The 27,185-nt window shown below is 46.6% G+C and overlaps 3 protein-coding genes across 9 annotated transcripts in view; 1 reads left to right on the top strand and 2 right to left on the bottom strand.

Annotated features, from left to right (window-relative positions):
• Window positions 1–3,923, bottom strand: part of IFT172 (intraflagellar transport 172) — a 44,466-nt gene extending 40,543 nt beyond the window's left edge. The window contains exon 1 of one of the 3 annotated variants that reach the window (XM_064363951.1): window positions 3,788–3,923. In XM_064363951.1, coding sequence (XP_064220021.1) covers window positions 3,788–3,826 — 39 coding nt within the window. In that variant the 5' untranslated portion in view covers window positions 3,827–3,923. Of the gene's footprint in view, window positions 1–3,632; window positions 3,720–3,787 lie in introns of those variants that run through there. The other 2 variants (XM_064363952.1, XM_064363953.1) reach the window with 2 other exon arrangements.
• Window positions 3,924–5,103: 1,180 nt separating this feature from the next.
• Window positions 5,104–8,552, bottom strand: FNDC4 (fibronectin type III domain containing 4). The gene is made up of 6 exons (XM_012475542.3): window positions 8,408–8,552; window positions 8,214–8,329; window positions 7,796–8,000; window positions 7,217–7,306; window positions 6,498–6,622; window positions 5,104–6,309 (listed from the first exon to the last, which is right to left on the bottom strand). Exons 1-6 carry the CDS (start codon window positions 8,526–8,528, stop codon window positions 6,274–6,276), a joined length of 693 nt encoding a protein of 230 aa, XP_012330965.3. The 5' UTR covers window positions 8,529–8,552; the 3' UTR covers window positions 5,104–6,273.
• Window positions 8,553–10,310: 1,758 nt separating this feature from the next.
• Window positions 10,311–27,185, top strand: part of GCKR (glucokinase regulator) — a 53,196-nt gene continuing 36,321 nt past the window's right edge. For 3 of the 5 annotated variants that reach the window (XR_002479182.2, XR_002479184.2, XM_021674446.2), the window contains exons 1-16: window positions 10,322–10,843; window positions 11,130–11,285; window positions 11,449–11,517; window positions 12,136–12,204; window positions 12,603–12,676; window positions 13,027–13,093; window positions 13,283–13,336; window positions 14,910–15,004; window positions 17,252–17,357; window positions 18,866–18,984; window positions 19,626–19,724; window positions 19,933–20,030; window positions 20,381–20,457; window positions 21,101–21,197; window positions 21,435–21,532; window positions 21,626–21,709. Coding sequence is in view for 3 of the 5 variants with exons in the window: in XM_021674446.2 (XP_021530121.2) it covers window positions 10,628–10,843; window positions 11,130–11,285; window positions 11,449–11,517; window positions 12,136–12,204; window positions 12,603–12,676; window positions 13,027–13,093; window positions 13,283–13,336; window positions 14,910–15,004; window positions 17,252–17,357; window positions 18,866–18,984; window positions 19,626–19,724; window positions 19,933–20,030; window positions 20,381–20,457; window positions 21,101–21,197; window positions 21,435–21,532; window positions 21,626–21,709 (1,578 nt within the window). In the remaining 2 variants the exon portion in view is untranslated. Of the gene's footprint in view, window positions 10,844–11,129; window positions 11,286–11,448; window positions 11,518–12,135; window positions 12,205–12,602; window positions 12,677–13,026; window positions 13,094–13,282; window positions 13,337–14,909; window positions 15,005–17,251; window positions 17,358–18,865; window positions 18,985–19,625; window positions 19,725–19,932; window positions 20,031–20,380; window positions 20,458–21,100; window positions 21,198–21,434; window positions 21,533–21,625; window positions 21,710–27,185 lie in introns of all 5 variants that reach the window. The other 2 variants (XM_064363954.1, XM_021674445.2) reach the window with 2 other exon arrangements.

The raw sequence follows: 27,185 nt of genomic DNA on the forward strand, positions 1-27,185 counted from the left end.
TTCGAGCTCCATTAATTCTAGTGTAATTCTGGTCAATTTTCTTCCTGTCATGGTCCTATCCTCAAAATAAAGAGATGCCTGTGGCCCATCCTGGTCTCCAAGGCCTTCAGATCCTAGACTGTGAGAACCATGTGCTTCTAGAGACTCATATGCAAATGTACTAAGAGGCAGTGTGCTAAGTCAACTGTATCAATGAATCGCTGCAACAGCCTCCTCGTTCCCTTAGATGCCAGGTCTGCTACTGAAATAAATTCAATTCGTCTGATAAGTTTTGATCTTTAGCTATTCATTCAATTAATATTTTTTGAGTACCTTATTGATCAAGGCACTTGGCCAGGGGCTGAGAGAGAGACAAAAAGAAAAACATAGATTTTTGCCTCCAGGTCTAATAAGATGGTGCAAAATAGGAAAAGTCCCATTAAAGTATGTATAAAGTGCTGTAATAGTTTGGAGAAGCCTGAGAGAATTTTATGCTTAAATTACCAAAATTAAGCTTTGAAGAATGAATGCAGTTGGGAGGAAATTATCTGAGATGTGAGCAATGACAATGAGCAAAGGCAAGTTCTGGACAAGAAACACGAATTCAGTTTATTTAAAACTATTATACCTTATAAATAGTAGAACAGAAGGGGTAAGGCAGGAAAAACAGGCCAGCTCAGGAAGAGTCTTTGAAGGAGTTTGGGCTTATTTGGCAGGAAAGGGAGAGACAGTGAGAGTTCAGGATAGGAGGAGTAAAATAATTAGAGCTGAGACTCAGGATAAACAATGCCACTTGCTTTTCCTCTTACCTACCCACTTGACAGAAACCCAAGTTAGAAGTTATCTTCAGGTGAATTATTCTGACCAGACCTGACCCTTCCAACACTAGCTCTGCTCCTATATGGTTCTGCTACAAAGGGTTTCCTTCCTTGAAATCAAAACATTTATTCTGCTTTTCTTTTGCTCCAGTTGTTTGATTAATTACTTGGACACTAGAGTTCTTGCTTAAAACATTGACACTTTTCACTCCAAACTCACCTATCTCCAAAGTCAGAAGTAAAAAGGCTCTTTTCCCCTAAACCTCAAACCAGAAAATAGACACACCACCATCACTATCACCCTCTAACTTTTCATTACATTAGGTTAGAAGGGCTAAGGGCTCCTCACCAACTTTTGCTGATCCTCCTGCTTCATCGCTTTGCCCAATCCTGGGCATTCAGCCCTACCTGCATCATGACATCATCTTATTTTGAGAGACTGAAAGAGGATTTCATTTCCAATTTTTCCATTAGGGTAAAGAGATTTTTAAATTACAGATTCAAGGGACAGCTTGCTGAGCAATGAGTACAAATCTTTTTTTTTTTCTTTCTCCAACTAAGGAGAAAGCACAACTCTCTTTTGTTCTAATTTCCTTCTTTTTTTTTTTTCTTTTGAGATGGAGTCTCGCTCTGTTCCCCAGGCTAGAGTGCAGTGTCACAATCTCAGCTAACTGCAGCCTCTGTTTTCTGGGTTCAAGCAATACTCCTGCCTCAGCCTCTCAAGTAGCTGGGACTACAGGTGTGTGCCACCATGCCCGCCTAATATTTTGGCATTTTTGATAGAGACAGGGTTTCACCATATTGTCCAGGCTGGTCTTGAACTCCTGATCTCAAGTAATCCATGAGCCTTGTCCTCCCAAAGTGCTGGGATTACAAGCGTAAGCCACTGCACCCGGCCTGTGTTCTAATTTCCTTCTATTGTCCAAATGCCACACCCTCTGTGAAGCCTTCCTGATTCCCATAATCAATTAATTCTCCTTTCTCCACAATATGTACCTCAGTAGATTGTTTTATTAAGTGAGGTAGAAAATAAAATAATAAGTACTTTAATAAGTACTTACCATAGAATAAGCATTTTGATAAGTGCCAGACAAGCATAGTCTCATTTTACCTCATTACACTGAGGTAGATGCTACATTTATCCTCCTTTTACAGATAGAGGAATGGAAGCCCAAAAAGATTAAGTAATTTGCCCAAGTTCACATATACAGTTTGTGAGTGGTAAAACCATGATTTAATTAATTAATTAATTATTTTTTTGCAACAGAATCTCACTCTGTCACCCAGGCTGGAGTGCAGTGGTGCAATCTTGGCTTACTGCAATCTCTGCCTGCTGGGTTCAAGCAATTCTTCTACTTCAGCTTCCCGAGTAGCTGGGATTACAGGCATGTGCCACCATGCTCAGCTAATTTTTGTATTTTAGTAGAGGCGGGGGTTCACCATGTTGGCCAGGCTGGTCTTGAACTCCTGACCTCAGGTGATCCACCTGCCTCGGCCTCCTAAAGTGCTAGGATTACAGGCATGAGCCACTGTGTCTGGCCAAGAACCATGATTTAAATCCATGTATGGGTAAATCCATAAACCACAATCCCAATTTCTTTACTTAAGATGCCCTAGTACATATTATGCACTCAGTTATGGAACAACTTATTTATTTTTGAGACAGAGTCTTGCTCTGTCACCCAGGCTGGAGTGCAGCAGTGTGATCACGGCTCACTGCAGCCTCGACCTCCTCGGTTCAGGAGACCTTCCCACCTCAGTTACCCCAGTAGTTGGGCCTTACAGGTGCTCGCTGCCACATGTGGCTAATTTTAAATTTTCCTGTAGAGGTCTTGGACTCCTGGGCTCAAGTGATCCTCCCATCTTGTCTTCCCAAATTGCTGAGATTACAGGTGTGAGCCACTGTACCTGGCCAGACATCTTACTAGCTTTCTATTATTCTGCCCTTTGAATTTTGAATGTCCTTTCTCTTGTCTATCAATTTTTCACACTGCTTTTCAGTTTAAAATGCTCTTTTGGGTATATTACTCTATCTTACTCTTCCCCAAGTCCCCTAAAGTTGCTATTAGTACTCATGTTTTCCAAATGAAGAAGCTGATGAGTGCTCAGAAACACTGTATAATAAAGACTAAAGTTAGAGATATCAGGTCATTTGCTTAAAGATGTGGTGGCCAGCCTGGGCAACATGGGGAAACCCCATCTCTCCAAAAATAATAATAATAAATAAATAAATAAATAAATAAAAAATTACGCGGGCATGATATCACATGTCTATAATCTCAGCTACTCAGGAGGCTGAGGCAGGAGAATCGCTTGAACTCGAGAGCGGAGGTTGCAGTGAGATCGCGCCACTGCACTCCAGCCTGGGCTACAGGGCAAGACTCTGTCTCAAATAAATAAATACATAAATTAGTGGTGGATCTGAAATAAGGAAAAGACAAGAAATTTTAAAAAGGAAATAAGAAAGTATGGTGGAGCTAGAACTTAAATTCTGGTGTGCTAACTCCAAAGCTCACCCTTTCTTCACCCTGTTCCAGGGCTCCTCCCCTAGGGCCCCGACTCTCCAGAATCGGAGGAAATTAGATCTCTACCATCAGTATACACGGCTCGGTCTTTGCACTCCCCCTTCACGGCTTGCACCTAAGGCGCTTATTTAATTATGGGTGGATGTATACTCGCTGCTTACGTGTGCACCTCTCCCTGTAATACGAGCCTCCTGAAGGCAGGGGCAATAAGTCGGGTGGTTTGGAATTTCTTCGAGCGCCAGCACGGGGCCGGGGCCTGTACACAACTGATGTGAATGAAATGTAAGGAAAGCTTAGCGCTGCATCTCACCTCCTGAACACTGTATCGACAGGACAGGGCCTGGGTCATCGATACATCCTTTACAGCCTTCTGCACACAGTAGGAGCTCAACATCATTAAACTAATATCCCCACCTTTCTCGTAACATAAAGCGAAAGGGGAGGGACGGGCATGCAACTCCTCACCTGAGGGCTCAGCAGGGTCCTCAGGTGCTTCAACCGCATGACGCACACCTGTCTCTCAGATGCTACCAGACAGCGACAACTCCCATGGTTACCTGGACAACCCGCCACGCAGCCGCAGCGACAGCCGTTGACGCTTACGCGACCGGAGCGCAACACGCGTCGCAAGGTTACACGTAGCTTTGCGGCGAAGCAAACAGAACGTGCGCAAGCGCGGTGAGATCTGGGGCGGGCCCTTGAGAGGGATTGATGCCTAACTCAAGCCCCGCCCACAAGCCTTCGGCTAGTCCTAAGCCCTACGTCACCGCGGTCCGTCTTGCTCTTTGTCATACCTGACTGTTGCTGAGTGCACTCTTTTAATACTCACAGCCCTAGAGAAAAGCAGGGCAGTTGGTATTATAGGCCTTTTGCAGTTGACGGAATTGTACCCAAATAGGTTACATGACTTGCAAGGGATCGCAAGGCTAATAACGATAGCTAATGATGAATACCCAGTATGTATCTGCCAGGTACTGTGCAAAGTGTTATACATGCATTTGTGTCATTTAATCCCGAAACCACCTTTTGAAGAGGATAACGTTATTCGTTTCATTTTACATAACAGGAGACTCAGGGCACTTGCTCAAACTAACACAGTTAGCAAAGGACTTGGAACTGGGATTCAACCTAGAGTTGGTAGCTTTAAACACATTTTATGTTCCTTCTCAACTCCTAGCTCGCTCTCTCCATGCCATGATACTATACCCTGTGATACTCCCATCCCAATAAATGATGATATTTATTCTCAGAATCTGAGAGATGAGTGTTTTGGAACCAGCTGCTAGAGAAATGTAAGGTACCCTACTTCCAAATTGGGTAATGGTGGGTTAAACACTGCTGTTTACATTGGAATGCTTTTATGGTTCAGTTTTGAGGACAGACCAGACTTGGCTCACCTGACAGGTTGTCTTGTGATACCTGGGGTTGGAGATTGGTTAAGTAGAAAAGATATTGACTTGTTGATCTTTGTTTGGATTGGAGTTCCTTTCCGAATTTTTTGCCTATCTTCTAACATACCAGAGATATTGAAATGCAGAAAAGGAGTTACTCATAAGCCTGCTCTGAAATGATCCAAAGTTGGGAAGATCTGTGACTCTCCAGAAAGTGTAGCATATGCTCTCTAGAGAGATTGTGGGTCCAGAAACCTTCCCCCACAGTGGTTGCAAATGTCAACAGGTGTTTGTCTCATGGCCACCAACCACCCCTTAGAAAACAAGAAAGAGTAGAGGACAGCCCCTATTTTCACAGGAAACAAGTAGGCCTCAGAGCTCAAATGATAATTCTTTTGACAGGGGAGTCCCAGCCCCTCAGTTTTATTTTCAGAATCCTCCTCTGGATATGGTGGCAGAGCATGAATATAAACTCATTTATGATTTACAGTTATTATTGACTTTGTCTAAACAGAGACAGAGAAGAAAGGGAATGCAAAGGAGGGAGGAACAGACACAGGAACACATAGGATAGGAGCATGTGGCACCAGGAATCCATGAGTGTAGCTGTCCGTTCATTAGTCCCCAAGACACTGCTTAGTCCTTTCTGACCGTTAACCCAGGATTGATGGAGGAGTCAGAAGAATAAGTGGTGAGGAGCTGTGCTGTTGATGCAAGCAGTGAAAATAAAAAAGCTATTGCCCTCTCATATGATACACCTTAGTTTCCAGTGATGCCGGAACTTACATCTTTCTCTTGTCTTTTTCCCCTTCTCACCCAACAAAGCAACAGAATCTGGGGTTCTAGTTTTCTACACCTCTTCTTCCTGGTCCCTATCCCAGGGTGGAATATTATTACACCTTGCAATGAGAATCTGCTCCTGTCAAGTAGGTGGTGGTGTGAGGGGCCCTTGGAGGGTCAGGAGAGAGACGAGGTGAGGAAATGTCTTCGGCATACTATGCAGTCAGCTCCAGTTTGTCCAAGAACCTTTATTGGAAAAATGTCCAAGGAGTGAGATCACTGGCAGCTGAAGGGGCTGCCAGGTGAGAGGGGGAGCACCTGAGGCTCCATGGAAGACATTGGAGTAGTGCAGTGCAGCATCTGCCTCTAGGCTGTGACAATTCCTTTTGTTTGCTGGGGAAAGAGGAGTACCCACAGAAACACCCCTCTCTGAGGCCCAGAGGCAAGATGTGGGGGCAGCTGGGGATGCTGAGAGTCCTGATACAGGTGGAATGGGGCCCCATTTGGGACATAATGGGATAGGGTAGAACAAGTGACTCTCCCCTGGACCAGGGGATGGGAGGAGATATCCCATCTGATATCCACTCCCCAGGTCCAGGGGCACAGACTCTTAACAGACTGGCTCTGCTCACAGTGGAAAGAGGATGGGTACCAGGCCTGAGATTGTGGGAGTGTCATTACCCTCTGGGAGTCTCCAGCAGGTCACCATCTTGGACTTTCCCTGACCCCACCCCATCCCCAAGTGGTTAGTGCATCTCTCTTCTGGGTGTGTTTCTTCCCTCAAACATCGATGGTGTTGATGGATGGTGACTTTTTCTGTGAAAGAAAATGGACTGAGTCTCAATTTCAGGAAAGTAAAAGCTGCCACCCTTTCTCTCCAGCCTCCCCCATCCCAGGTCTTCCATTCTCCATCTTTTTTCTGCCCCTCTTTGACCTTCTTCCTTTCCCTGGCTGCCCCTCAGGGGCAAAAGCACCCTTTCCGCCCTCACTGGCCCCCACATCACCTGTCTTGTCCCCACTGGCCTTCCCTGAGGACTCTGTTCTGGCCCCTTTCCCTTCTCCTTGGGATTGTTGTTGGAGTCGTTGTCCTTGATGATGTCATACTGACGGCAGAACAGCCCAATTACAGCTGAAACACAATACAGTCTGAGCCTTCATCTCTACCCCTTCTCCCCAGGGAGATACCCCCATAGCTTCTAGAAAATTATATGAAGAACATCCTGAATTCCTGGTGCCCAATGCAGTCCTCCTCTCTGGGCTCTCAACAGCCTCCTCTCCCTCTCTTCAAACTTCGAATCATCACTCCTCAAGTAAGTATCTCCCCACTCCATTTCTTTCATTTTTTTTTCTTTGAGACAGAGTCTCGCTCTGTCATCCAGGCTGGGGTGCAGTGGCACCATCTCGGCTCACTGCAACTTCCTCCTCCTGAGTTCAAGTCATTTTCCTGCCTCAGCCTCCTGAGTAACTGGGATAACAGGTGCTCTCCACCACACCCCATTAATTTTTGTATTTTTTAGTAGAGATGGGGTTTCGCGATGTTGGCCAGGCTGGTCTTGAACTCCTGACCTCAGGTGATCTGCCTGCCTCGGCCTCCCAAAGTGCTGGGATTACAGGCGTGAGCCACCGTGACTGGCCCATTTCTCTCACTTCTTTTTCTTCTGACAACCTGTGCCACCTCCCACCTTTACTGAGTCCCTGGTCCCCTGTCTAGCTGCTTACTCACCAGCCCACATAAGCAACACCACCACAATGATGACCACTTCCCCAGTCTGCAGTGGTCGCTCTCCATCAAGACCCTCCACTGTGATGTCTCCTAAGAAGGGAGAAGGCAGACTCCAGGTTACTGGGGAATAGCTCTCTGTGCAGACATGTGCAGGATGGAGATGCTGGGGATTAGAGAGGGTAAACCCATCATAATGTTGCCCTTGGAGTGTAGGGTAGCCTCTCCCTGGGAGGAAGCCATTGGTGGACAGGTGGTTAGCAACCAAAAAGCAGATGGCTGCAGGTTAATTACTCACTCATGCAGGATGCAGCGGATGTGAAGTTGGGTAACAGGAAGCTTAGAAGCCCTCCCAAACAACTCAATACCAGCCTGTCTGTACTCAATAGCAGCCTGTCTATACCCAGTCCCCTTCTCACCTGCTTTTCCTTCCTTTCCTGGCAGTACAATACTATGAATTGATTAATAAATGAATTAAATCATCCTATTCACCTCAGCTGGACTGTTTCTTGTCTTGGGGAAGTAAGTAAGAGACTGCAAGCCAGGTAAGCAGCCAGAGAATCCAATAGCACAGACCCTCACCTGGGCCTGAGCTGTTTGAAGGTAGCCGGTCAGAACCCTTGAGAGTTCGGAAGTGCACCCGGGGCCCTGGGGGGCTCTCTCCCCGAAGGCCGATGCTCCTGACCTGCACTGTGTAGTCACTGTCTTCAGCCAGGCCCCAGAGGGCACAAGCCCGGGTGGTGGTGTTCACCTCCCGAATCACACGCTGCCCGGGGCCATTCTGCCGCTGCAGGGAGATGAGGGGAGAGGAGGACAGCCTCAACCCAGTGCCAGGCCACAAGGCTCAACCGAGACTCTTCAACATCCAAGCACTCCGGGGGAGTAGCGTGAAACGGGCAGCCTGAGCCAGGATAGCCTGCTTCCAGATCCCCCCACCTAAGTGAAGGAATGTGCAGAAATCCAAGGACACAGGTTGGGGGAGCAGAAGGGTGATTCATACTTGCTGGGAAATGGAGTAGCCAATGACGATGTTGCCTTCTGGGACGTCCCAGGACACAGTAGCCGAGTTGGCTCTGAGGTGAGTGACCGTCACATTCACAGGAGAGGGAGGCCGGTCTGCAGGAGCCAGGATGTTAACAGGTTCACCCACTGACCAGCTCTGGTTGGCCCTCAGCCCCGTTCCCCTTTACTCACCTGCTCGCACAAAGCCCAGGTCACAGCTGACCAGCAGGAGGACCGTGGGACTTAGATATGGGGAAAGGGGCATCAGCGAAGCCATGTCCCCACCGAGTCCGCTGGGGGGGCACTGGGGCATCCGCTTGACATCCAGGCGGGGCTCCTGGAGGTGGCAGGAGTTGTGAGGGGTCAAGGACTGCCCAGAACGCACGGGGGGGAGGGGTAGCAGCTCTCCCGGGCTCCCCAGCTCACAACAGCCCTATTTTCCCCTCGTCCTCCCGCCCCTGCATTGCCCGGGCGCCCCCAGAGCGCGGTCAGCCCTGCCCACACCCACCTCCGCCGGTCCTCGCGGTCGGTCAGGCCTCCGGGGGCTGCTCGGTGCCCAGAGGGCGGCCCATCGCCCGACTCGGTGGCGCTGCCCCTACCCCATCCTGGCGCGGGCCCGGCGAGGCGGGCAGCGCGGGGCCGAGCTGCGGGCCGAGCGGGCGCGGGTCTGCGGAGCCCCCAGAGCTCGGGCGGGCAGGGAGTCTGTCCCGGAGCAGGGGGCGTTGCCCGGACGCTGGCCTGGGTCCGCGATGCGGGAGGCAGTGCGGCGGCCTCCGCCCGCCCCTGCAGCGGGATGTGACCGTCCCGGAGAGCCAGCCGCCTTCTGCAGCGCTGGCCCCGCTGGCTCCGCCGCAGCCCGACCGGGACGCGCGGGCCCGCCCCGCCCCGCCGGGGTTCTGGCCGCCGTCATTCCCCTCCAGCCCCCCACCCCCGTCCTCTCGGGGCTCCTCCCACGACCCTCCCAATGGCGCCTCCGGGGCCCCCATCCCTTATCCCTTCTCTCTCCCAGCTCAGGCGGAGGAACCGGCGGGGGCGTTGGGGGAGACTCGGGTGCGAGGGTCTCCGGCACCTGGGAGATCCCCTTCCTGCCCGCGTGGAAGAGCCAAGTCGGGAGGAGGAATTCCACCTCCAGTGCCCGAGGGGCTAAGAGGAGAGGGGACAGAGGGATGATGAAGATAATAATTGCTTTCACAATCCCTTACTTATAGACTGCGTCAGCTTTTAAGTCTCTTTCCCATTCATAATCTGATTTAATTCCGTTCGCTTTCTCATTCATTCTTTCATTTATTCAGCAAATATTTATTGAGCATCTTTTATGGGTCCAGTTAAAACCTGGAGATACAGAGATTGTTAAGAGTGTTGGGCTTCTAGGGAGAATCAAAGCTCAGAGACCTATGGCTTTTTTAAAAAATTGTTATTCCTTTCTTTTCGTCTTTTTTTTTTTTGTTTGTTTTTGTTTTTCTAAAGCTCTGCCACTTACGGTGTGATTTTGGAGAAACTGGTTTATCTGCGCCGCAGGTTTCCCACCTGTAAAGCAAAGCGAGCGAAACCTCACAGGGTTGTTGTGAGGCTCAAATGAGACAATGTTGGGGAGAGATCTTTATAAATCTCACAACACTGTGTGAATGGATGATGATTGTAAATTTGCACCAATTTGTTAGCTACTTCCTTTGTTCAATAAACATGTAAGCCCTTACATTATTTCATGCTTTGGTCGAGCTTGAAATCTGGAGTGAGAACCTGGGTGTGAGTCCCAATTTGTCAAGCTGTGTGATCTTAAGCAACCAACTCAACTACTCTGAGCCTGTTTCATCATCTGAAAAATGAAGGTGTCAATATTGACCAACATCTTAGTGTTGGTGTATCCCATGAGATACTGTCTGTGAAAAGTGTGTTGTTCAGTGTAAATAGATGCTGGCTAACATTGTGTCTAGGGCAGATCCTTTGGTTTCTAATTCTCCATGCAGTATTTCTGTCTCTGTGGCATTTTTCCAGCTGTAATATTCAGTACAGTGTGTGCACACTTGGGGCTTGGAAGCTTCTGCTGCCTTCCTTTCTGAGAGGAGAGGGTGCCCACAGGCACACCAGTGGGACTTTGCCTGTGGAGCATGTGATCAAGTCATGGGCCAGGTCCTCTGACTACTGCTGACCTGTAGACCCTGATCTCTGGCCTTGGAGGACACCTGCCCAGGGATTCTCACTTCTCTGGGTGTTGTCCTGCACTCCCAGGCTCTAGGCCCTCCAGAGAAGAGGGCATTGTCCCTGTAGGGCAAGAGTCAGGAGCCTCAGGTCTTCCTCTTCAGGGGCCAAAGCAGAGGCTGGGGAGTCAGGGTGCATCCAAAGAGGAGTTTCCCTGAGGTTACCAGAGGGCTGGCGGCCTAGTGACCAGGAAAGGATGGTGCAGGTGGTGGTATGGGGGGGAGGGGTGCCCTGAGAGCCCAGGGTGCTTGGGTTAATCATCACTGTGGCTCGGATAAGGCCCTGCCAACTGGAAGCAGAGTCACTGTGACCAGAGGGGTTTGTGTGGCTGAAGAGGCAAGCAGAACAGTGTATCCACAGCGCAGGACCATGCCGGCCACAAAACAGTTTCAACATGTCATTGAGACCCCGGAGCCTGGTCAGTGGGAGGTGAGACCCCTTCTCCATGTTGGCTTTCCGTGCTGATTCCTAGAATTATTTTTCATCCAGTCTTCCCTCCGCCCTGGGTTTCTGCTCACCTCTTTTTCCTTCCTGATGTTCTTTCCCTAATATGCCCAGAGTAGCAAGTGCAGGCTGAGTTTCCGGTGTGATATGTGTGTGTGTGTGTGTGTGTGTGTGTCCAAACTCTGTGCCTGCTGCCACTCCCACCTCCAGCTCAGCAGGCATGAATGAGGCTGTGTCTTCCTGCTCCCTCCTTGTCCCCTCTTCCTTCTAGTTGTCTGGGTATGAGGCAGCTGTGCCAATCACAGAGAAGACAAATCCACTGACCCGGGACCTAGACAAAGCAGATGCTGAGAAAATTGTTCAATTGCTGGGGCAATGTGATGCTGAGATCTTCCAGGAGGAGGGCCAAGCCCTGCCCACATACCAGGTAACCCAGACCCATGCCCTGGACCCTGCAAATAAACATGCCAACCCCAATCCCACCTCTGCCCTCCCTGACCATGGCTCCTAATACTGGAAACCCTGAGACCCCCCTCCCCCATCCACCGTCCTCCACTTCTTGGCTTTTGATTCCTGCCTGTTCCCTGCAGAGACTCTACAGCGAATCTGTTCTGACCACCATGGTACAAGTGGCCGGGAAAGTTCAAGAAGTGCTAAAGGTACTAACCTTCCTTCTGCTCCCTGCCTCAGCTTTTCTGTTTCCCTCTTTCTCCTTTTTTTGGTGTCTATTTCACCAAAAAAATAGATCTCATTCTCCTGTCTCCCTTTTGGAGATCCTCCCTTTCGGATCCTTATTTTCATCTTACTATTAATAATAACTTATCTGCTTAATACTTTATAATTGACAATCTACTTTCACAGCTATTACTCTCACAAAAACCTGTGAAGTTGATATGATTTCTTTTTGTTTGTTTTTATCAGATGAAAAAACAAATACTTAGAAAGATAATCACTGTAGCTTGCTCAAATACACCCAGCTAATAATTGCTGGATGACGCTGCTTTTATTATGTACTTTTATTTAGATGACAAAGCTACTTTCAGTTCTTTTGGGGATAAGTAAGGATTTGAATAAGTAGTAGAGCAAGACATGGGAGTCAAACTGGTTTCTCTAATCTGGTGTTCTTTTTGCTACACTACACTGCGTGTATTAGGGTCAATTTTGTGATGAGAGGAGGGATAAGGAGTCTTTTCAGTTCCTCTTGCATTACTGACAAAGAATATGCTTCCCCCAATCTAAGCTAGGCCCTGGTGATATACACCTTTTTCTTTCTTCAGGAGCCAGATGGGGGGCTGGTTGTATTGAGTGGAGGGGGCACCTCTGGCCGGATGGCATTCCTCATGTCGGTGAGCACCCTGGTCCCTGGTTTTCTTCCCTCTCCACTTCTTGAGGTGACCCTCAGTACCATAAAGATCACCATAACTGAGCTCCCAGGTGCCCCCTCACTAGACCTGGACTCCAAGCCTGGCTCTCTCTCTCTTCCAAAAGCTAGGTGTCACCATGAAGTCCCATTTCTTCTGAGCCCATCTGAGTCCCACCAGTCTGTTGTCAATGTCTCTACATCCCATGCACCGCCAACTAATCATCCCCAAGTGGCAGCTTGAAGCGCCAGATTCCATGTAGGACTGGATTAAGCACTGGTCTAAGAGAATCATTATATAGTCTCTGTCCTCTAGGAGTTGAAAATCCAAGATAATTGTTTCTTCTCTGTCATTACCCCTTCACATCCTCTCCCACTTGACAGGTGTCCTTTAATCAACTGATGAAGAGTCTGGGACAGAAACCTCTTTACACCTACCTCATTGCAGGGGGTGACAGGTAAACCAAGTTAGGCTGTGACTATTTTGTTTGGCCTGAATTGTGCTTCTTAGAAATTGAGTTGAATGCCTTTAGGCAGGGATTGTGTCCAGCTTGCCTTAGCCCCCATTCCTTATTGCCTTACACTTGGTCCACTTTGCATACTTATGTCGCCTGACTGGCTGCTGTAGGTATTTGGGTTATTTGGGGTTTTCAACTCTATGGAGTGTCTGTCATGGTGCCCAACAAAGAGTGGGCGCTCATTCAATGAAAGTTTTCCCTTTATTCCCATCTCTTAATGTAGCCTGCCTAATAAACCATAGGCTTCTGCTTCCCAACCAGTGCCACTGACCTCGAGTCTGTCCTCTTAGGTCTGTGGTGGCCTCTAGGGAGGGGACGGAAGATAGCGCCTTGCACGGGATTGAGGAACTGAAGAAGGTCTGTGCTTCCCACTGATACTTGACCAGAGACCTCTATCTGTTCCTTCTCATGGGGACATAAAAGCCCCAGCATTCAGCCAAAGCCTGTTCCCTCCCTCCCCTGTTCCTGGCCCTGATATCCTCACACAGCAGGTTCGTGCCCTGGAATCCCCCCAGTTACACTGCATTGTCCATCCTCCTCTCCTAGGTGGCTGCCGGGAAGAAGAGGGTGATTGTTGTTGGCATTTCTGTGGGACTCTCTGTGAGTAGAAAGATGGGTTGAGTGGATGAATTTTAGAGAGAAGAAGCGAGTGGGAATGGAATAGCATGGGAGATAGATCAGTGAGGTTGGTGCTAGAAAGCAGGAAGTTTGCTCAAGGAATTTTGGTTTTCATTTCACTAACTTGGATCGAGTTGTATGAATGCGGGAAGATGGGAAGGGATTCTATTTCAGAATAACTGTATCAATCAATCAACAACTAAGATAGGTGGACTAGCCCAGGGGTAAGCGAACTATACTGGCTGGCCAATGCAGGCAGCTGCCTGTTTTTTAAAATACATTTTTTTGTTGTTTGAGATGGAGTCTCGCTCTGTCACCCAGGCTAGAGTGCAATGGCGTAATCTTGGCTCACTGTAGCCTTCATCTCCCAAGTTCAAGCGATTCTCCTGCCTCAGCCTCCAGAAAAGCTGGGATTATAGGTGTCCACCACCATACCCGGCTAATTTTTACATTTTTGATAGAGACAGGGTTTCACCATGTTGTCCAGGCTGATCTTGAACTCCTGACCTCAAGTGATCTGCCCGTCTCAGCCTCCCAAAGTGGTGGGATTACAGGCATGAGCCACCGTGCCCGACCCTAAAATAAAGTATTTTTTTGTGTTTTTTTTTTTTGAGATGGAGTCTCCCTCTGTCTCCCAGGCTGGAGTGCAGTGGCATGATCTTGGCTCACTGTAGTCTCCGCCTCCTGGGTAAAGTGATTCTCCTGCCTCAGTCTCCCAAGTAACTGGAATTACAGGCACATGCCACCATGCCTGCATAATTTTGTATTTTTAGTAGAGATAGGGTTTCACCATGTTGCCCAAGCTAGTCTTAAACTCCTGACCTCAAGTGATCTGCCCACCTTGGCCTCCCAAAGTGCTGGGTTTATAGGCATGAGCCACTGTGTCCAGCCCCTAAAATAAAGTTTTATTGGAACACAGCTATTTTTGTTTACATATGGTCTAGGTCCTCTTTCATGCTATAGCCATAGGGTTGAGTAGTTGGACAGAGACCATAAGGCCCACAAACCCTAAAGTATTTACTATCTGGCCTTTTACAGAAAAATATGGGCCCTGGACTAGTCCCTTGCTACTTACAGTATGGTGCCTGTACCAGCAACATCAGTGTCACCTGAGACTTGTTAGAAATGCAAAATCTCAGGCCCCATCCCAGACCTACTGAGCATTTTAACAAGATTACCAGGTAGTTTGAGAAGCACTGAGCCGGATGACTCCAAGTTTCCTCTCAATTCTGCAGCTCTCTGGCTCTAAGAATTCACTGAGCAGAAACCAGATCCCACCAGTGTTATATATGGAAGGAAACACACAAACAGAAGAGGATGTTGACTTCAAAGAGCTTACAATTTAGTTCAGTAGCATTCCAACTTTACCATGCAGATTTCCTTGGAGTACTTGTTAAAAATGCTCCTCCTTCAAATTTGGATCCAGTAGATTGTAACTGTACCTAGGAATCTGCATTTTGAACAAGCATTTTGAAGGATTCTGATGCACTTGAGCCTCGGGCACCACTCAGAGTAATGACCCCCTCATCATACCCTTCTCTTTCTTCACCATCAGGCTCCCTTTGTGGCAGGCCAGATGGACTACTGCATGAACAACACAGCTGTCTTCTTGCCAGTCCTGGTTGGCTTCAATCCAGTGAGCATGGCCAGGTGAGCCTTCTGGAATGACTGGCCAGCCCTGGGGCAGGCTGGAAGGGAACATGTCAAAGTCTATAGTACAACCATAAGGGAGAAAATTATGAATATAGTTTTGTTCACCAAATCTCAGAATATTAAATGTAGGGTGCCCCTAAGCTTACAAGTTTTTTTTTGTTGGTTAAATTATTATCTTCTTGCTTCAGAAAGGATTAAAGGCAACTTATAAATGATGCACAAAGTATAAGATAGCTTACATTCAAAACAAGGATTGAAGAGGCAAGAAAAACAAGAGATAAAATGGAGGATAAAATGGGGTCAGGAAGATGCATACCACAAAGATTTGTGCTTTCATTTGGGAGTGAGCTCCAAGCACCTTTTCAAAGTAGCAGTAGTGGGTGCTAGATGGCTCCCTACTCTTCTTTGTCCAGCTCCCTTATTTAGTGCCCATTCTCTCTCATCCTTCCTGGAACCTCTTTGCTCCCCCGAGTCTCCTCAGATCTCTCACCCTCTTCCCTTCCTGAGAGCCCTTCATTCCCAAATCACCTCCCTGTTATATTTTCTATGTCAGTGGTCACTCTGATCTCGGAATAAGTCAACATATTAAACCAGTAGTGCTCAGATGTGGTTCTGTGCATGAGCTGCCTGGGGAATGTTACAAAAAAATAAAGAAGATTCTTAGTTCCTTGTGTAAGAGGTCTGATTTTGTAGCTTTGGAGTAAGGCCCTGAAATATCTATTTTTTGAAAGCATCCCTGGAGATTCTGATGCACAGCCAGGTTTGGGAAACTCTGCTAAATAAACCATTGGAGTGGGCCACCTGACAAAGCTAAGGGCTTCCTGACATGAGAGGGATGCGGCAGAGGCTTGTTGATGATTTTAGAGCAGCTTTTTGTATTTAGCGATGGTCTTGGGAAGGGGGACAAGCGGGTTTTTTGAAGGTGCTTTTTCACCTCCCAGATTCTAGGCTGTAGTATAATTCATGAGAAGGTGTAAATGAATGTGAAATACCCGAACCCTGATCCTTTTCATGGAGGGCCCTCCTTCACCAAAAATGTATCTGCTGCAGTGGATGCTAATTTCAGGCCCTATGACTAAGTGAAATGAAGAATTTCAAACAGTGTAGGCGTGGAGATCTTCCAGTTGTTCCTTAAATCAGTGGCTCCCAAATTTGGCTGATTTTCAGAGTCATCTGGAAAGCTTTTTAAAAATACAGATTTTTGGGCTCCACTCCAGAACTACTGAATCTGAATCTTAGGGTGGATGTGGTACCAGAAATGGATGGTTATTAAAAAACAAAACTCCCCAGATGATTCGGATGCCCAGCTGTGTTTAGGAATCTAGACGTTAAACCATACAATATGAACCCTGTCTCTGCTTTCTGCTTTAGTCTCCTCTTTCTTAGGTCTCTAGCAAGTTTCAGAAATAGTTTGAGGACAAATGACAGGAGACATTTTACACAACGGGCATGAAATATGTGAAATTCCTCTGCCCTAGCAGTGATACAAAAATAGTTCAAGAAGGGATGGAAACTTTGCAGGATGGGATGATAAGGCAAAATTTGGGGTGCCATGTACAGAGGTAACTAACTCTTTGAGGTCCTGCCATAATGGGCGATTCACAAATTATCCCCCAGCAAAGCCATTAGAAATCAACTAAAGAAGATCCTCATTCTTTGAGATTCCATGATTTGTAACTAAGCAGATAACAAGTCTGCCTCATTAACACATTGATTTGTTCCTGATTAATTATTCAAGGAATGTTTGACAACTGTGAGGTGCTACACCTACCTTGCAGCTCGGTTCCCTCACCGTTATCCCTCCCTCCAGTACTGAGGGTTCACTCTTTGGAGGGATTTCCAGAATGTATTTCCATGAATGGGAAGGGCTTCTGGTGGACCCTAAGATGGAAAATAAGGTGGCAACTTTGACATTTGAATGACAGGCATTCCCTAAGGGGCCTGCAGAGGGTGAGGTTAGTGTGGCCATGGCATTGGGGCTTATGCAAGACAGTTTGGGTCTTGGGCTGGCACTTTAAACTTGAGTGTTGGCTTTGCTCTGGGCTTGAGGTGCTGAATGTTTTATTAACCCCCGTCCTTGGGGTTCAGGGACACAGTGCCTCTAAAAGGTCCAAAGCATACGCCTGTGTGAAGTTGTTGACCTCTGACCTCAATCCCAAAGCAGTCTTTGATCATGACTCCCAGCTGAGGCCCTTTGAAATCCTCATAGACAATCTCCCCACCTTGTGTCTCTCTGGACCCCAGAAATGACCCCATTGAAGACTGGAGTTCAACATTCCGACAAGTGGCAGAGCGGATGCAGAAAATGCAGGAGAAACAGAAAGCCTTTGTGCTCAATCCTGCCATCGGGGTAGGGCTTCTCCTTTTCCTACGTTCTCCAACCCCCCAACGCCTGGGAACTGCTTGCCACTTCCTTGGGGCCTCTGATTTTAGGTTCTGTTACACCTTGTTTAAATTCCTGAGGCATTGTGAGTCAGCTAAAGTATTATAAACCAAATCCTGTTTTCCCATTTACTTTTTCACCTTAAGATATTTCATCTTCATTCCAACGCTGTCTCTCAAATCGGTAATCATTAAACACTTTAGTGGTCTAGGGCAGTTTCTGTTTAAAGAAGCTCTTTGCCATCTATGTATAGACAGCGTTGAATAGCCACGGTTATGTCTCAGTCTGTCTGTCTTACATATTTACATTTTAAATATGGGCTTTAAAAAATGGGGTGCAGTTTTGTTTCATTCTGCCTTCTAAATCCTCTCCAAAACTGGCTGGTCCTTCTTAGCTTGAAAGCTGTTTTCTCCTGTTCCTTTTTTCTCATCTGGATTGCGGATACATTTCAGTAGCCCTATTTCTCCTCACTTGGGCCTTAGGAGGGCCTTAGCCGAATTCCAGCTGGTGCCTCCCTCTACCAGTGATGGCCATGCGGTCTGAGACATTCTCCTCCATCTTCCTTCTGTGAGATAGGAAGGTAGAATTCCATATGACATAAGAATTCCATAGCTTTGACCTCCCAAATACTCATCTCTCTTTCCTCCTCTCTGCAAATGTTGACTTTCAATCTTTTCTTGTCACTACTATTATCATTCTGTTTGCCGGAATCTCTTTGCTGTCCGGTGTGCTGTGTTCCACATCTGGACCCCTGCAATGGCTGCTTCATCGGTCTGTACAAAGCATAAGACGTGTGGTATTTGGATTGATAAACTACCACAGAAAATGGTGGAGGTGAGGGAGGTGGGGGAGAAATTTCTTGGAAAGAAAAGCGCTCTCTGGGCCGAGTGTGATGGCTCATGCCTGTAATACCAGTACTTTGGGAGGCCAAGGCAGGCAGATCACTTAAGGTCAGGAGTTCGAGACCAGCCTGGCCAAGATGGTGAAACCACATCTCTACTAAAAATACAAAAATTAGCTGGGTGTGTTGGCAGTTTCCTGTAATCCCAGTTACTCAGGAGGCTGAGGCAAGAGAATCGCTTGAATTTGGGAGGTGGAGGTTGCAGTGAGCCAAGATTGCACCACTGCTCTCCAGCCTGGGTGGCAGAGCAAGACTCCATCTCAAAAAAAAAAAAAAAAGAAAGAAAGAAAGAAAAGGAAAGCACTTTATGAAAAACCCTTGACCCAGCTGACAAGAGACCCAATCACTGTGACTTCCTCCCCAGAGAGTCCTAAATATATACCCAGGAATGACCAGAGCAGGCCTTTTCCCTCTTTCCAATCTTCCTCTCAGTCAAGCCCACCCCAGCACCCTTCCTCACAGGCACACTGGGGGCCATCAGTACTGTCACATGCATGCCTGGGGGTCACTAACAAGCGGTCTCCGGAGTCTTCATCCTCTCCCAATTCCTCTTGGGTGTCTTCGCCTCCTTCAGCCTGAGGGTCTCAGCGGCTCCTCCCGGATGAAAGGTGGAAGTGCCACCAAGATCCTGCTGGAAACCCTGTTATTAGCTGCCCATAAGACTGTGGACCGGGGCATTGCAGCATCTCAAAGGTAGGGAGGATCTGGACAAGAGAGAGCTCAGAGTCAGGTGAGCATGAGATGGTGTGGATGGGGAATGGCAGATCTAGATCCAAGGACTGGGCTGGTGGCAGTAAGACTGCAGCCCACCACGCCTCCCCTGGGAAGGGAGCTGGCGGGGACATGCTGTTGCTCCCACCACGTAGTCGCAGAGTCCAGATTGTCTCCAGTGGATCCTGGATTCCTCAGGTCCAGACTTAATCCTTGAGCCTGCCTGGGGCCTCCAAAGCCAGCCCGGCTCCCGAGGGCCCTTTGATTTGGGGGGTGGTCCAGGTCATGCAGGTAGAGCTCATCCTACTATGGGTCAGCCTCCCTCTCCAGGGTCTCTAGCCTCACTCCCAGACTGTTCACTCTCCTTCCCAGCGGTTCTCAGATCCTGCTCCTCCTGGTACCCTCCTGATACCCTTGTTCCTCTTTCTGCTCTTTTGTTTTCTGCCCACTGAATCCCTTGCTGCACCCCCCGAACACAGTCTGGCCCTACTCTCTGCACCTCTCCAGGGACCGGAAGAACTTAGTTCTAAGGGAGCTATGCCTTCGCCTCCCTCCTCAGGGAGGCATCCAGTCTTTCTGAGAGGCACTGGGCCCTTCCTGGGAGCTGGTGGCTTTTCTCCTAGATGCCTCCTGGAAATCTTGCGGACATTTGAACGAGCTCATCAGGTGACCTACAGCCAAGGCCCCAAGATTGCCACCTTGATGAAGCACGTCAGCACCAGGTGTGTGGATATGTGTTTAGAGGTGGGGATGTGGCCCAGATGGAGAATGCCCAGCGCAGGGAGACTCTATGAGACATGTTAACATGGTGCGGGTGATGGGATTGCATATTGAAGGGTCATGGTGTGTTGACTCCTGTGCCCTTCTGTGTGCATCTCTGGCCTCTTTTCACTGTAATCTCTCATGTCCTAACCTCTGACCCATTCTCAGTCTGGAGAAGAAAGGCCATGTGTACTTGGTTGGCTGGCAGACCCTGGGCATCATTGCCATCATGGATGGAGTAGAGTGCATCCACACCTTTGGAGCTGGTGGGACCCCAGTCCAGATGTTCTTCCTGCTTCCTCCTGATCCCAACCAATCGGGCTGCTCTCCAAACACTGTCCTACTCCCAACCCATGGGTGTTTGTCAATGTCCCTCCTGCCCTATCTAAATAGGCACTTCAGTCAAATTCTTCTTCCTTCAAACCCCAACTCAGTCCTTGATCCCTTCTTAGCTCCCACCCCTGTGCTTAGCTGTGGCTTCCCACCTGGGTTACTCCTCATTCCACACCCCACTTACCACTTTTCCTCCCAGTCCCACTGACTCCCCGCTGAAGCCTAGAAACTTTCTTTCCTATAAAGCCAATCTTTCCTCTCTCCTTGTTCTTAAACCTCCCAGATTTCCAAGATGTCCGTGGCTTTCTCATTGGTGATCACAGTGACATGTTTAACCAGAAGGCTGAGATCACCAACCAGGTTGTAGAAGAACAGGACTTGGGGAAGTTGGGCAGATCACTGCTGTGCTGAGGGTGGAAGCAAAGGGGAAGGTGGAGCTAGGTGGGGAGTTCATTGGAATAGATAGTCCAGAGAAATGGCCAGGCGTGGTAGCTCACTTTGGGAAGCCAGGGTGAGCGGATCACAAGGTCAGGAGTTTGAGACCAGCCTGGCCAACATGGTGAAATCCTGTCTCTACTAAAAATACAAAAAGAGCCAGGAGTAGTGGCGGGCACCTGTAGTCCCAGCTACTGAGCAGGCTGAGGCAGGAGAATTGCTTGAACCGGGAGGTGGAGGTTGCAGTGAGCTGAGATTGTGCCACTGTGCTCCAGTCTGGGTGACAGAGTAAGACTCTGTCTCAAAAAAGAAAAAAAAAAGATAGTCCAGAGAAGAGAATATGGGTCAGAAGTCATGAGGCTTTCGGGGGTAGCATGGGGAGTGTGGAAAGCTCTAGATCCAATCCCCAAACCTGGCCCTAGTCCACTGACTTGCTACATCATCTTGGGCAAAACACTGTAACTTTTTGAACCTCTGCTTTTTCACCTGTAGACAAAAGTGTTAGATCTCGAGTCTGTGCTTTAGAGTGTTTTCATGGGAGAGACCCTCCCATCTTCTTCTGCCCCAGGGTCCCCAGTTCTCCTTCTCCCAGGAGGACTTCCTGACTTCCATCCTGCCCTCCCTCATGGAAATTGACACTGTGGTCTTCATTTTCACCCTGGATGGTAAGAGGAAAGATGGGAGTGGTGAGGGAATCGGAGCACGGAAGTAGAATGACTCAGAGGCACTGTTATTTTTCTGGGTCTTAGGGTACCTGCTCAGAGGGAAGGATGGGGTGAATATCCTGACTGGACCCCAGACAGGGGAGCAGGAGGAACAGCTGCACAGTCAGCCTTTTGACTCCAATGCCCTCCTCTTCCTGATACCCTGATATCCTTTGACTCTGATATCCTCCTTCCTAGACAACCTCACGGAGGTGCAGACTATAGTGGAGCAGGTGAAAGACAAGACCAGCAACATCCAGGCCCTGGCACATAGCACCGTGGGGCAGTCCTTGCCGGTGAGAGTCCAGCTGTGATGAGGGGACCCAGGCAGCAGTTACAGCCAGGTCTTCCTGGAGATGCCGCTCCTGCTCCTCTTTCTCTCTCTTCAGATCCCTCTGAAGAAGCTCTTTCCCTCCATCATCAGCATCACATGGCCACTGCTTTTCTTTGACTATGAAGGGAACTTCATCCAGGTATGGGGAATGGGAAGGTCATATCTGCATTGAGAGGCTGGGAGGGAGAGGGATTCCAGGAATCAGAAAACCCAAGGCTGGAGGATAGAAAGCTCGGAGACCTCTCTGATCTTCACAAAGCCAGCTGGGAAAGGTCATGGGTTACCAGGTAACTAGTCAGAGTTCCCAAGGCAATGAACTACTAAGCTCAGCTGTTTCTAGGAATATGCAAAAAGTGCAGGATAGGCCACCAGTCACCTGACAGGTGTTCATTTGTCCTTCAGGACAGGTTAATTCTTTTTTTTTTTCTTTGACACAGAGTCTTGTTCTGTCGCTAGGCTGGAGTGCAGTGGTGCAATCTTGGCTCACTGCAACCTCTGCCTCCTGGGTTCAAGTGATTCTTGTGCCTCAAGCAGCTGGGACTACAGGCACGTGCCACCACGCCCGGCTAATTTTTGTACTCTTAGTAGAGACAGGTTTTTCCCATGTTGCCCAGGCTGGTTTTGAACTCCTGATCTCGTGATCTGCCTGCCTCAGCCTCCCAAAGTGCTGGGATTACAGGAGTGAGCCACCACAACCAGCCTGGTTTTATCTTTCTAAATGAATTGGAATTGTTTGAAACAAAGAGGCTTTATTTGGCCTGGTCAATCTTTAGCTTTAGAAATATTTTCGTGGTGGTTCATGCCTTTATTCCCAGCACTTTGGGAGGCCTAGGCAGACGAATCACCTGAGGTCAGGAGTTCAAAGCCAGCCTGGCCAACATGGTGAAATCCCATCTCTACTAAAAATATGAAAAAATTACCTAGGCATGGTGGCAGGTGCCTGTAATCTCAGCTACTCGGGAGGCTGAGGCAGGAAAATTGCTTGAACTCGAGAGGCAGAGGTTGCAGTGAGCTGAGAATGCACCGTTGTACTCCCGCCTGGGCAACATGAGTGAAACTCTGTCTCAAAACAAACAAACAAAATAAATAAATATTTTTGGTGTAAACTGTTTCTACACTTTTATTTATTTATATTTTTCTTTCTTGCCCTCCAAAGTGATAGTGGATATACTTTTATTTTGATAAAATTCAAACCTACAGAAAAATACAAGAATGGTGCAAGGAACACCCATATTCTTTTCCCTAGATTCATCAATCATTAACATTTTGCCATATTTGCTTCATCTCTTTCTTTTCTCCTGAATTATTTGAAATATAATTGGAGCTGGGTGCGGTGGCTCACGTCTGAAATCCCAGCACTTTGGGAGGCCGAGGCAGGTGGGTCACGAGGTCAGGAGTTTGAGACCAGCCTGACCAACATGGTGAAACGCTGTCTCTACTAAAAATACAAAAATTAGCTGGGCATGGTGGAGCACATCTGTAATCCCAGCTACTCAGGAGGCTGAGGCAGGAGAATTGCTTGAATCTGGGAGGCAGAGGTTGCAGTGAGCCGAGATCATGCCACTGCACTCCAGCCTGGATGGCGGAGTGAAACACCATCTCAAAAAAAAAAAAAGTGCCAGACATGGTGGCTCACACCTGTAATCTCAGCACTTTGGGAGGTCAAGGCAGGTGAATCACAAGGTCAAGTGTTTGAGATCAGCCTGGCCAACATGGTGAAACCCCGTCTTTACTAAAAATATAAAAATTAGCCAGGCATGGTGGTGCATGCTTATAGTCCCAGCTACTCGGGAGGCTGAGGCAGGAGGATTGCTTGACCCTGGGAGGCAAGAGGTTGCAGTGAGTCAAGATGGTGCACCAGCCTGGGGACAGAGTGAGACTCCGTCTCAAAAAAAAAAAAAAAAGAAAAAAGAAAGATAATTGGAAATACTGCAATATGTCATACTAATCACTTAGCATGTTTCATCTAAAAACAAGTGCATTCAATACATAATTACAATATAATTTTCCATTCAGGAAAATGATAATTAATATAATACTATTATCTATTATCCAGACTATATTCAGTTTCCCCAAGTACTGCTGTATTGTTTTTATTTCCCAGATCCAGGATCCAATCAAGGATAATGCACTGTATTCAGTCATCAGGTCTTTTGGTTTTCCTTTGTTCCAGATGAGTTTCTCGGTTGTTGTTTTTTAACTCTTTCATGACATTGCTATCTTAGAAGTCCAGGCCAATTGTTTTCCAGAATTTGCCTCACTTTGGATTTGCCTGATTATTTCTTCATTATATTCAGGTTAAATTTTTTGGCAGGAGTACTATATAGGGGAGGTGTGCCCTTATCAGTGTATCACATCAAGGAGGCACCTGATGTCTGTTTGTCCCTTTATTGGTGATGCTACATTCGATCATTTGGCTAAGATGGTATCTGTTAGATTTCTCTTTATTCTATTCCTCAGCAATCTTTCACCCAATGGTTTTAGCATCCACTGACGATTCTTGGTTGAATCAATTATTACTATGGTATTTTTTAAATGGTGATTTTCTGTTTCTGTTCTCCATCTATATTCAGTAGTTGGCATTCTTCTGTAAAGAAAATCTTTCTCGGCTGGGTGTGGTGGCTCACACCTGTAATCCCAGCACTTTGGAAGGCCAAGGCAGGCGGATCACTTGAGGCCAGGAGTTTGAGGCCAGCCTGTCTGACATGGCAAAAACCCATCTCTACTAAAACTACAAAAATTAGTGGGGTGTGGTGACTTGCGCCTGTAGTCCCAGATACTTGGGAGGCTGAGTCGGGAGAATTGCTTGAACTGGGAGGCAGAGGTTGCAGTGAGCTGAGATCATGCTCTTGCACTCCAGCCTGGGTGACAGAGCAAGACTCTGTCTCAAAAAAATAATATTAATAAAATAAAATAAAATGTTTTTTTCTCTCTCCACCCTATCTACCCTATCTTTATTTTTTAGTGTCAATATGGACTCATGAATTTTTTGTTGTTGTTAAATGTGTTTTAATCCATTCTTCTTATTATTCGTTATTTATTTTAATGCTCAAAATGAGAGCTCATTCACACTGGATCCTGTGTCTTTGTGATATATCCACATCAGTATTTGAACACTCATTGTTGTGTTTCTTTTTGCAAAATAATAATAATAATACCCTTCTTATGCAAAAGGTAGCATCTTTCTTACATCTTGCATTTTTTGCTTAAGATATTCTGAAAATCACTACAGGGCAGTTGTTAGATCTCTTCCTCATTATTCCTTATTTGCGTTGTGTGTGTGTGTGTGTGTGTGTGTGTGTGTAACAATAGTTTGCCCGGTCAATCTCCTATGCAGGAAAACAAAACCGTCGTCCCAGGCTCACCTATACTTTCCGTGGTCCAGCCCTAGAGTCAGTCATTTTTCTGAGGAGCCCTGGTTCTTGTTAGTGGGGTCTAGTATTTAGAAACCTAAATGCTAGGGATATTCACTATTACTGGTGTGTCTTTGCCTCTGAGCCCTATCAGTAAAAAGAACAAGGGTGTGTGTATGTGTGTGTTTATGTATATACACACGCATATATATACACATATGCCTATGTATATTTGTTTACATACAGATGAATGTGTGTGTGCATATATATACACATACATTTATATATACCTATATATACAATATATATATTCCCACTCTTCTTCCCCTTTCCCTTAGTGATAATGTTGATTTCCAACATCATCAATATATCTGCTGTTTCATTCCATTTCCATTCATGCCTGTAGAGAATGCATTTAATTAGTTACTGGTTTATCCTCCTATGTTTCTTTTTGGGAAAAAAAAAGTGTGTGTACATATATATATAGTTTGCACTTCTTTCTTATACAAAAAGCAATATACTATACTTTTGTGCTTTAAGACGATATTCTGAAAATCATTCTATATTGGCTTATAGACTCTTCCTCATTAATGTCTACCTTTGTGTGTTTCCACATGTATAATAGTTTACTCAGGCAATCTCCTATGTAGGACATTTAGGTTTCCCATATTTTGCTGTTATCAATCATGATGTAATGAATGTGCATGTATTTTTGTAATGTTAGAAGTGTATCTTTGGGGTAAATTTCTAGAAATATTAGAGCTGGGTCAAAGGGTACATACATATGCCATTTTGTTAGATATTGCAAAATTTCCTTCCATTGGGTTTACTATTTTGCTTTCCATATCAGCAATATACAAGAATGCTGCTCTCCTACAGCCTCTTTGAGAGTTCTGTGAAGCTTTTAGATTTTGCCAATCTGATAGATTAGAAATGCCACTGTGTAGTTTTTATTTATTTATTACTATTATTATTATTATTATTATTATTATTGTGATGGAGTCTTGCTCTGTCCTCCAGGCTGGAGTGCAGTGGTATAATCTCAGCTTACTGCAACCTCTGCCTTCCAGGTTCAAGCAATTCTCTTGCTTCAGTCTCCCAAGTAGCTGGGATTGCAGGTAACTGACACCATGCCAGGTTAATTTTTGTAATTTTAGTGGAGACAGAATTTCACCATGTTGGCCAGACTGGTCTCGAACTCCTGATCTCAGGTGATCTGCCCATGTTGGCCTCTCAAAGTGCTGAGATTACAGATGTGAGCCACCACCCCAGCCTTCTTTTATTACTTTTTTGAGACAGGTTCTCACTTGTCACCTACTCTGGAGTGCCGTGGTGTGATCTTAGCTCGCTGCAGCCTCGACTTCTTGGGCTCTGGTGATCCTCCCACCTCAGCCTCCTGAGTAGCAGGCTCTTGCCACCATGCCCAGCTAATTTTTATATTTTTGGTAGAGACATGGTTTTGCCATGTTGCCCAGGCTGGTCTTGAACTCCTTAGTTCAAGTGATCCATGCACTGTGGCCTCCCAAAGTGCAGGGATTAGGGGCATGAGCCACCACACTCGGCCTACTTTTCATTTATATTTCTCTTATTATGCATGAAGTTGAACATCTTTCACATGTTTAAGGGTCTTTAGTAAATCTTTTTTTTTCCTTTGTGGAGTATTTGTTCATGTATTTTATTCCTTTTTCTAACAAGTTTTTGGTCTTTTTGATCTCTTGATTTTGACTTCTTTAAATTAACAACAATAGCTTTTTACTTCTGATCTCTGTTGTAAATATTTTCTATTTATTTATTTATTTTTCTCTCTCTGGGTTTTAACCATGCAAAAGTGCTTTAGTTTTTCTGACGTTGAACTTATCAATCTTTCTTTTATTGAATTTGGATCTTGAGGCACATAATTTTTTTTTTTTTTTTTGAGACAGAGTCTTGCTCTGTCGCCCAGGCTGGAGTGCAGTGGCATAATCTCAGCTCCTTGGTTTAAGTGATTCTCCTGCCTCAGTCTCCCAAGTAACTGGGATTACAGACATGTGCCACCATGCCTGGCTCCAATATAATTTTTTAAAGTCCATCTTTTCCTGAGTGATTTAGGATGCTACCTGTGTCGTATACTCAATTTCTATGTGCATTGGTCTATTTCTGGACTTTCTATTCTGTTCCATTGGTTTGTCTATTGATGTGCTGGTACCATATGTTTTAATTATAGAGGCATTATGGTATGTTTAGTATCCAATAGAGTTAGTTCTTCATTCTTCTTCTTCTTCT

Source organism: Aotus nancymaae, unplaced genomic scaffold, assembly GCF_030222135.1.
Source record: "Aotus nancymaae isolate 86718 unplaced genomic scaffold, 86718_ANA_hifiasm-v0.15.2.pri h1tg000057l, whole genome shotgun sequence".
Taxonomy (NCBI): domain Eukaryota; kingdom Metazoa; phylum Chordata; class Mammalia; order Primates; family Aotidae; genus Aotus; species Aotus nancymaae.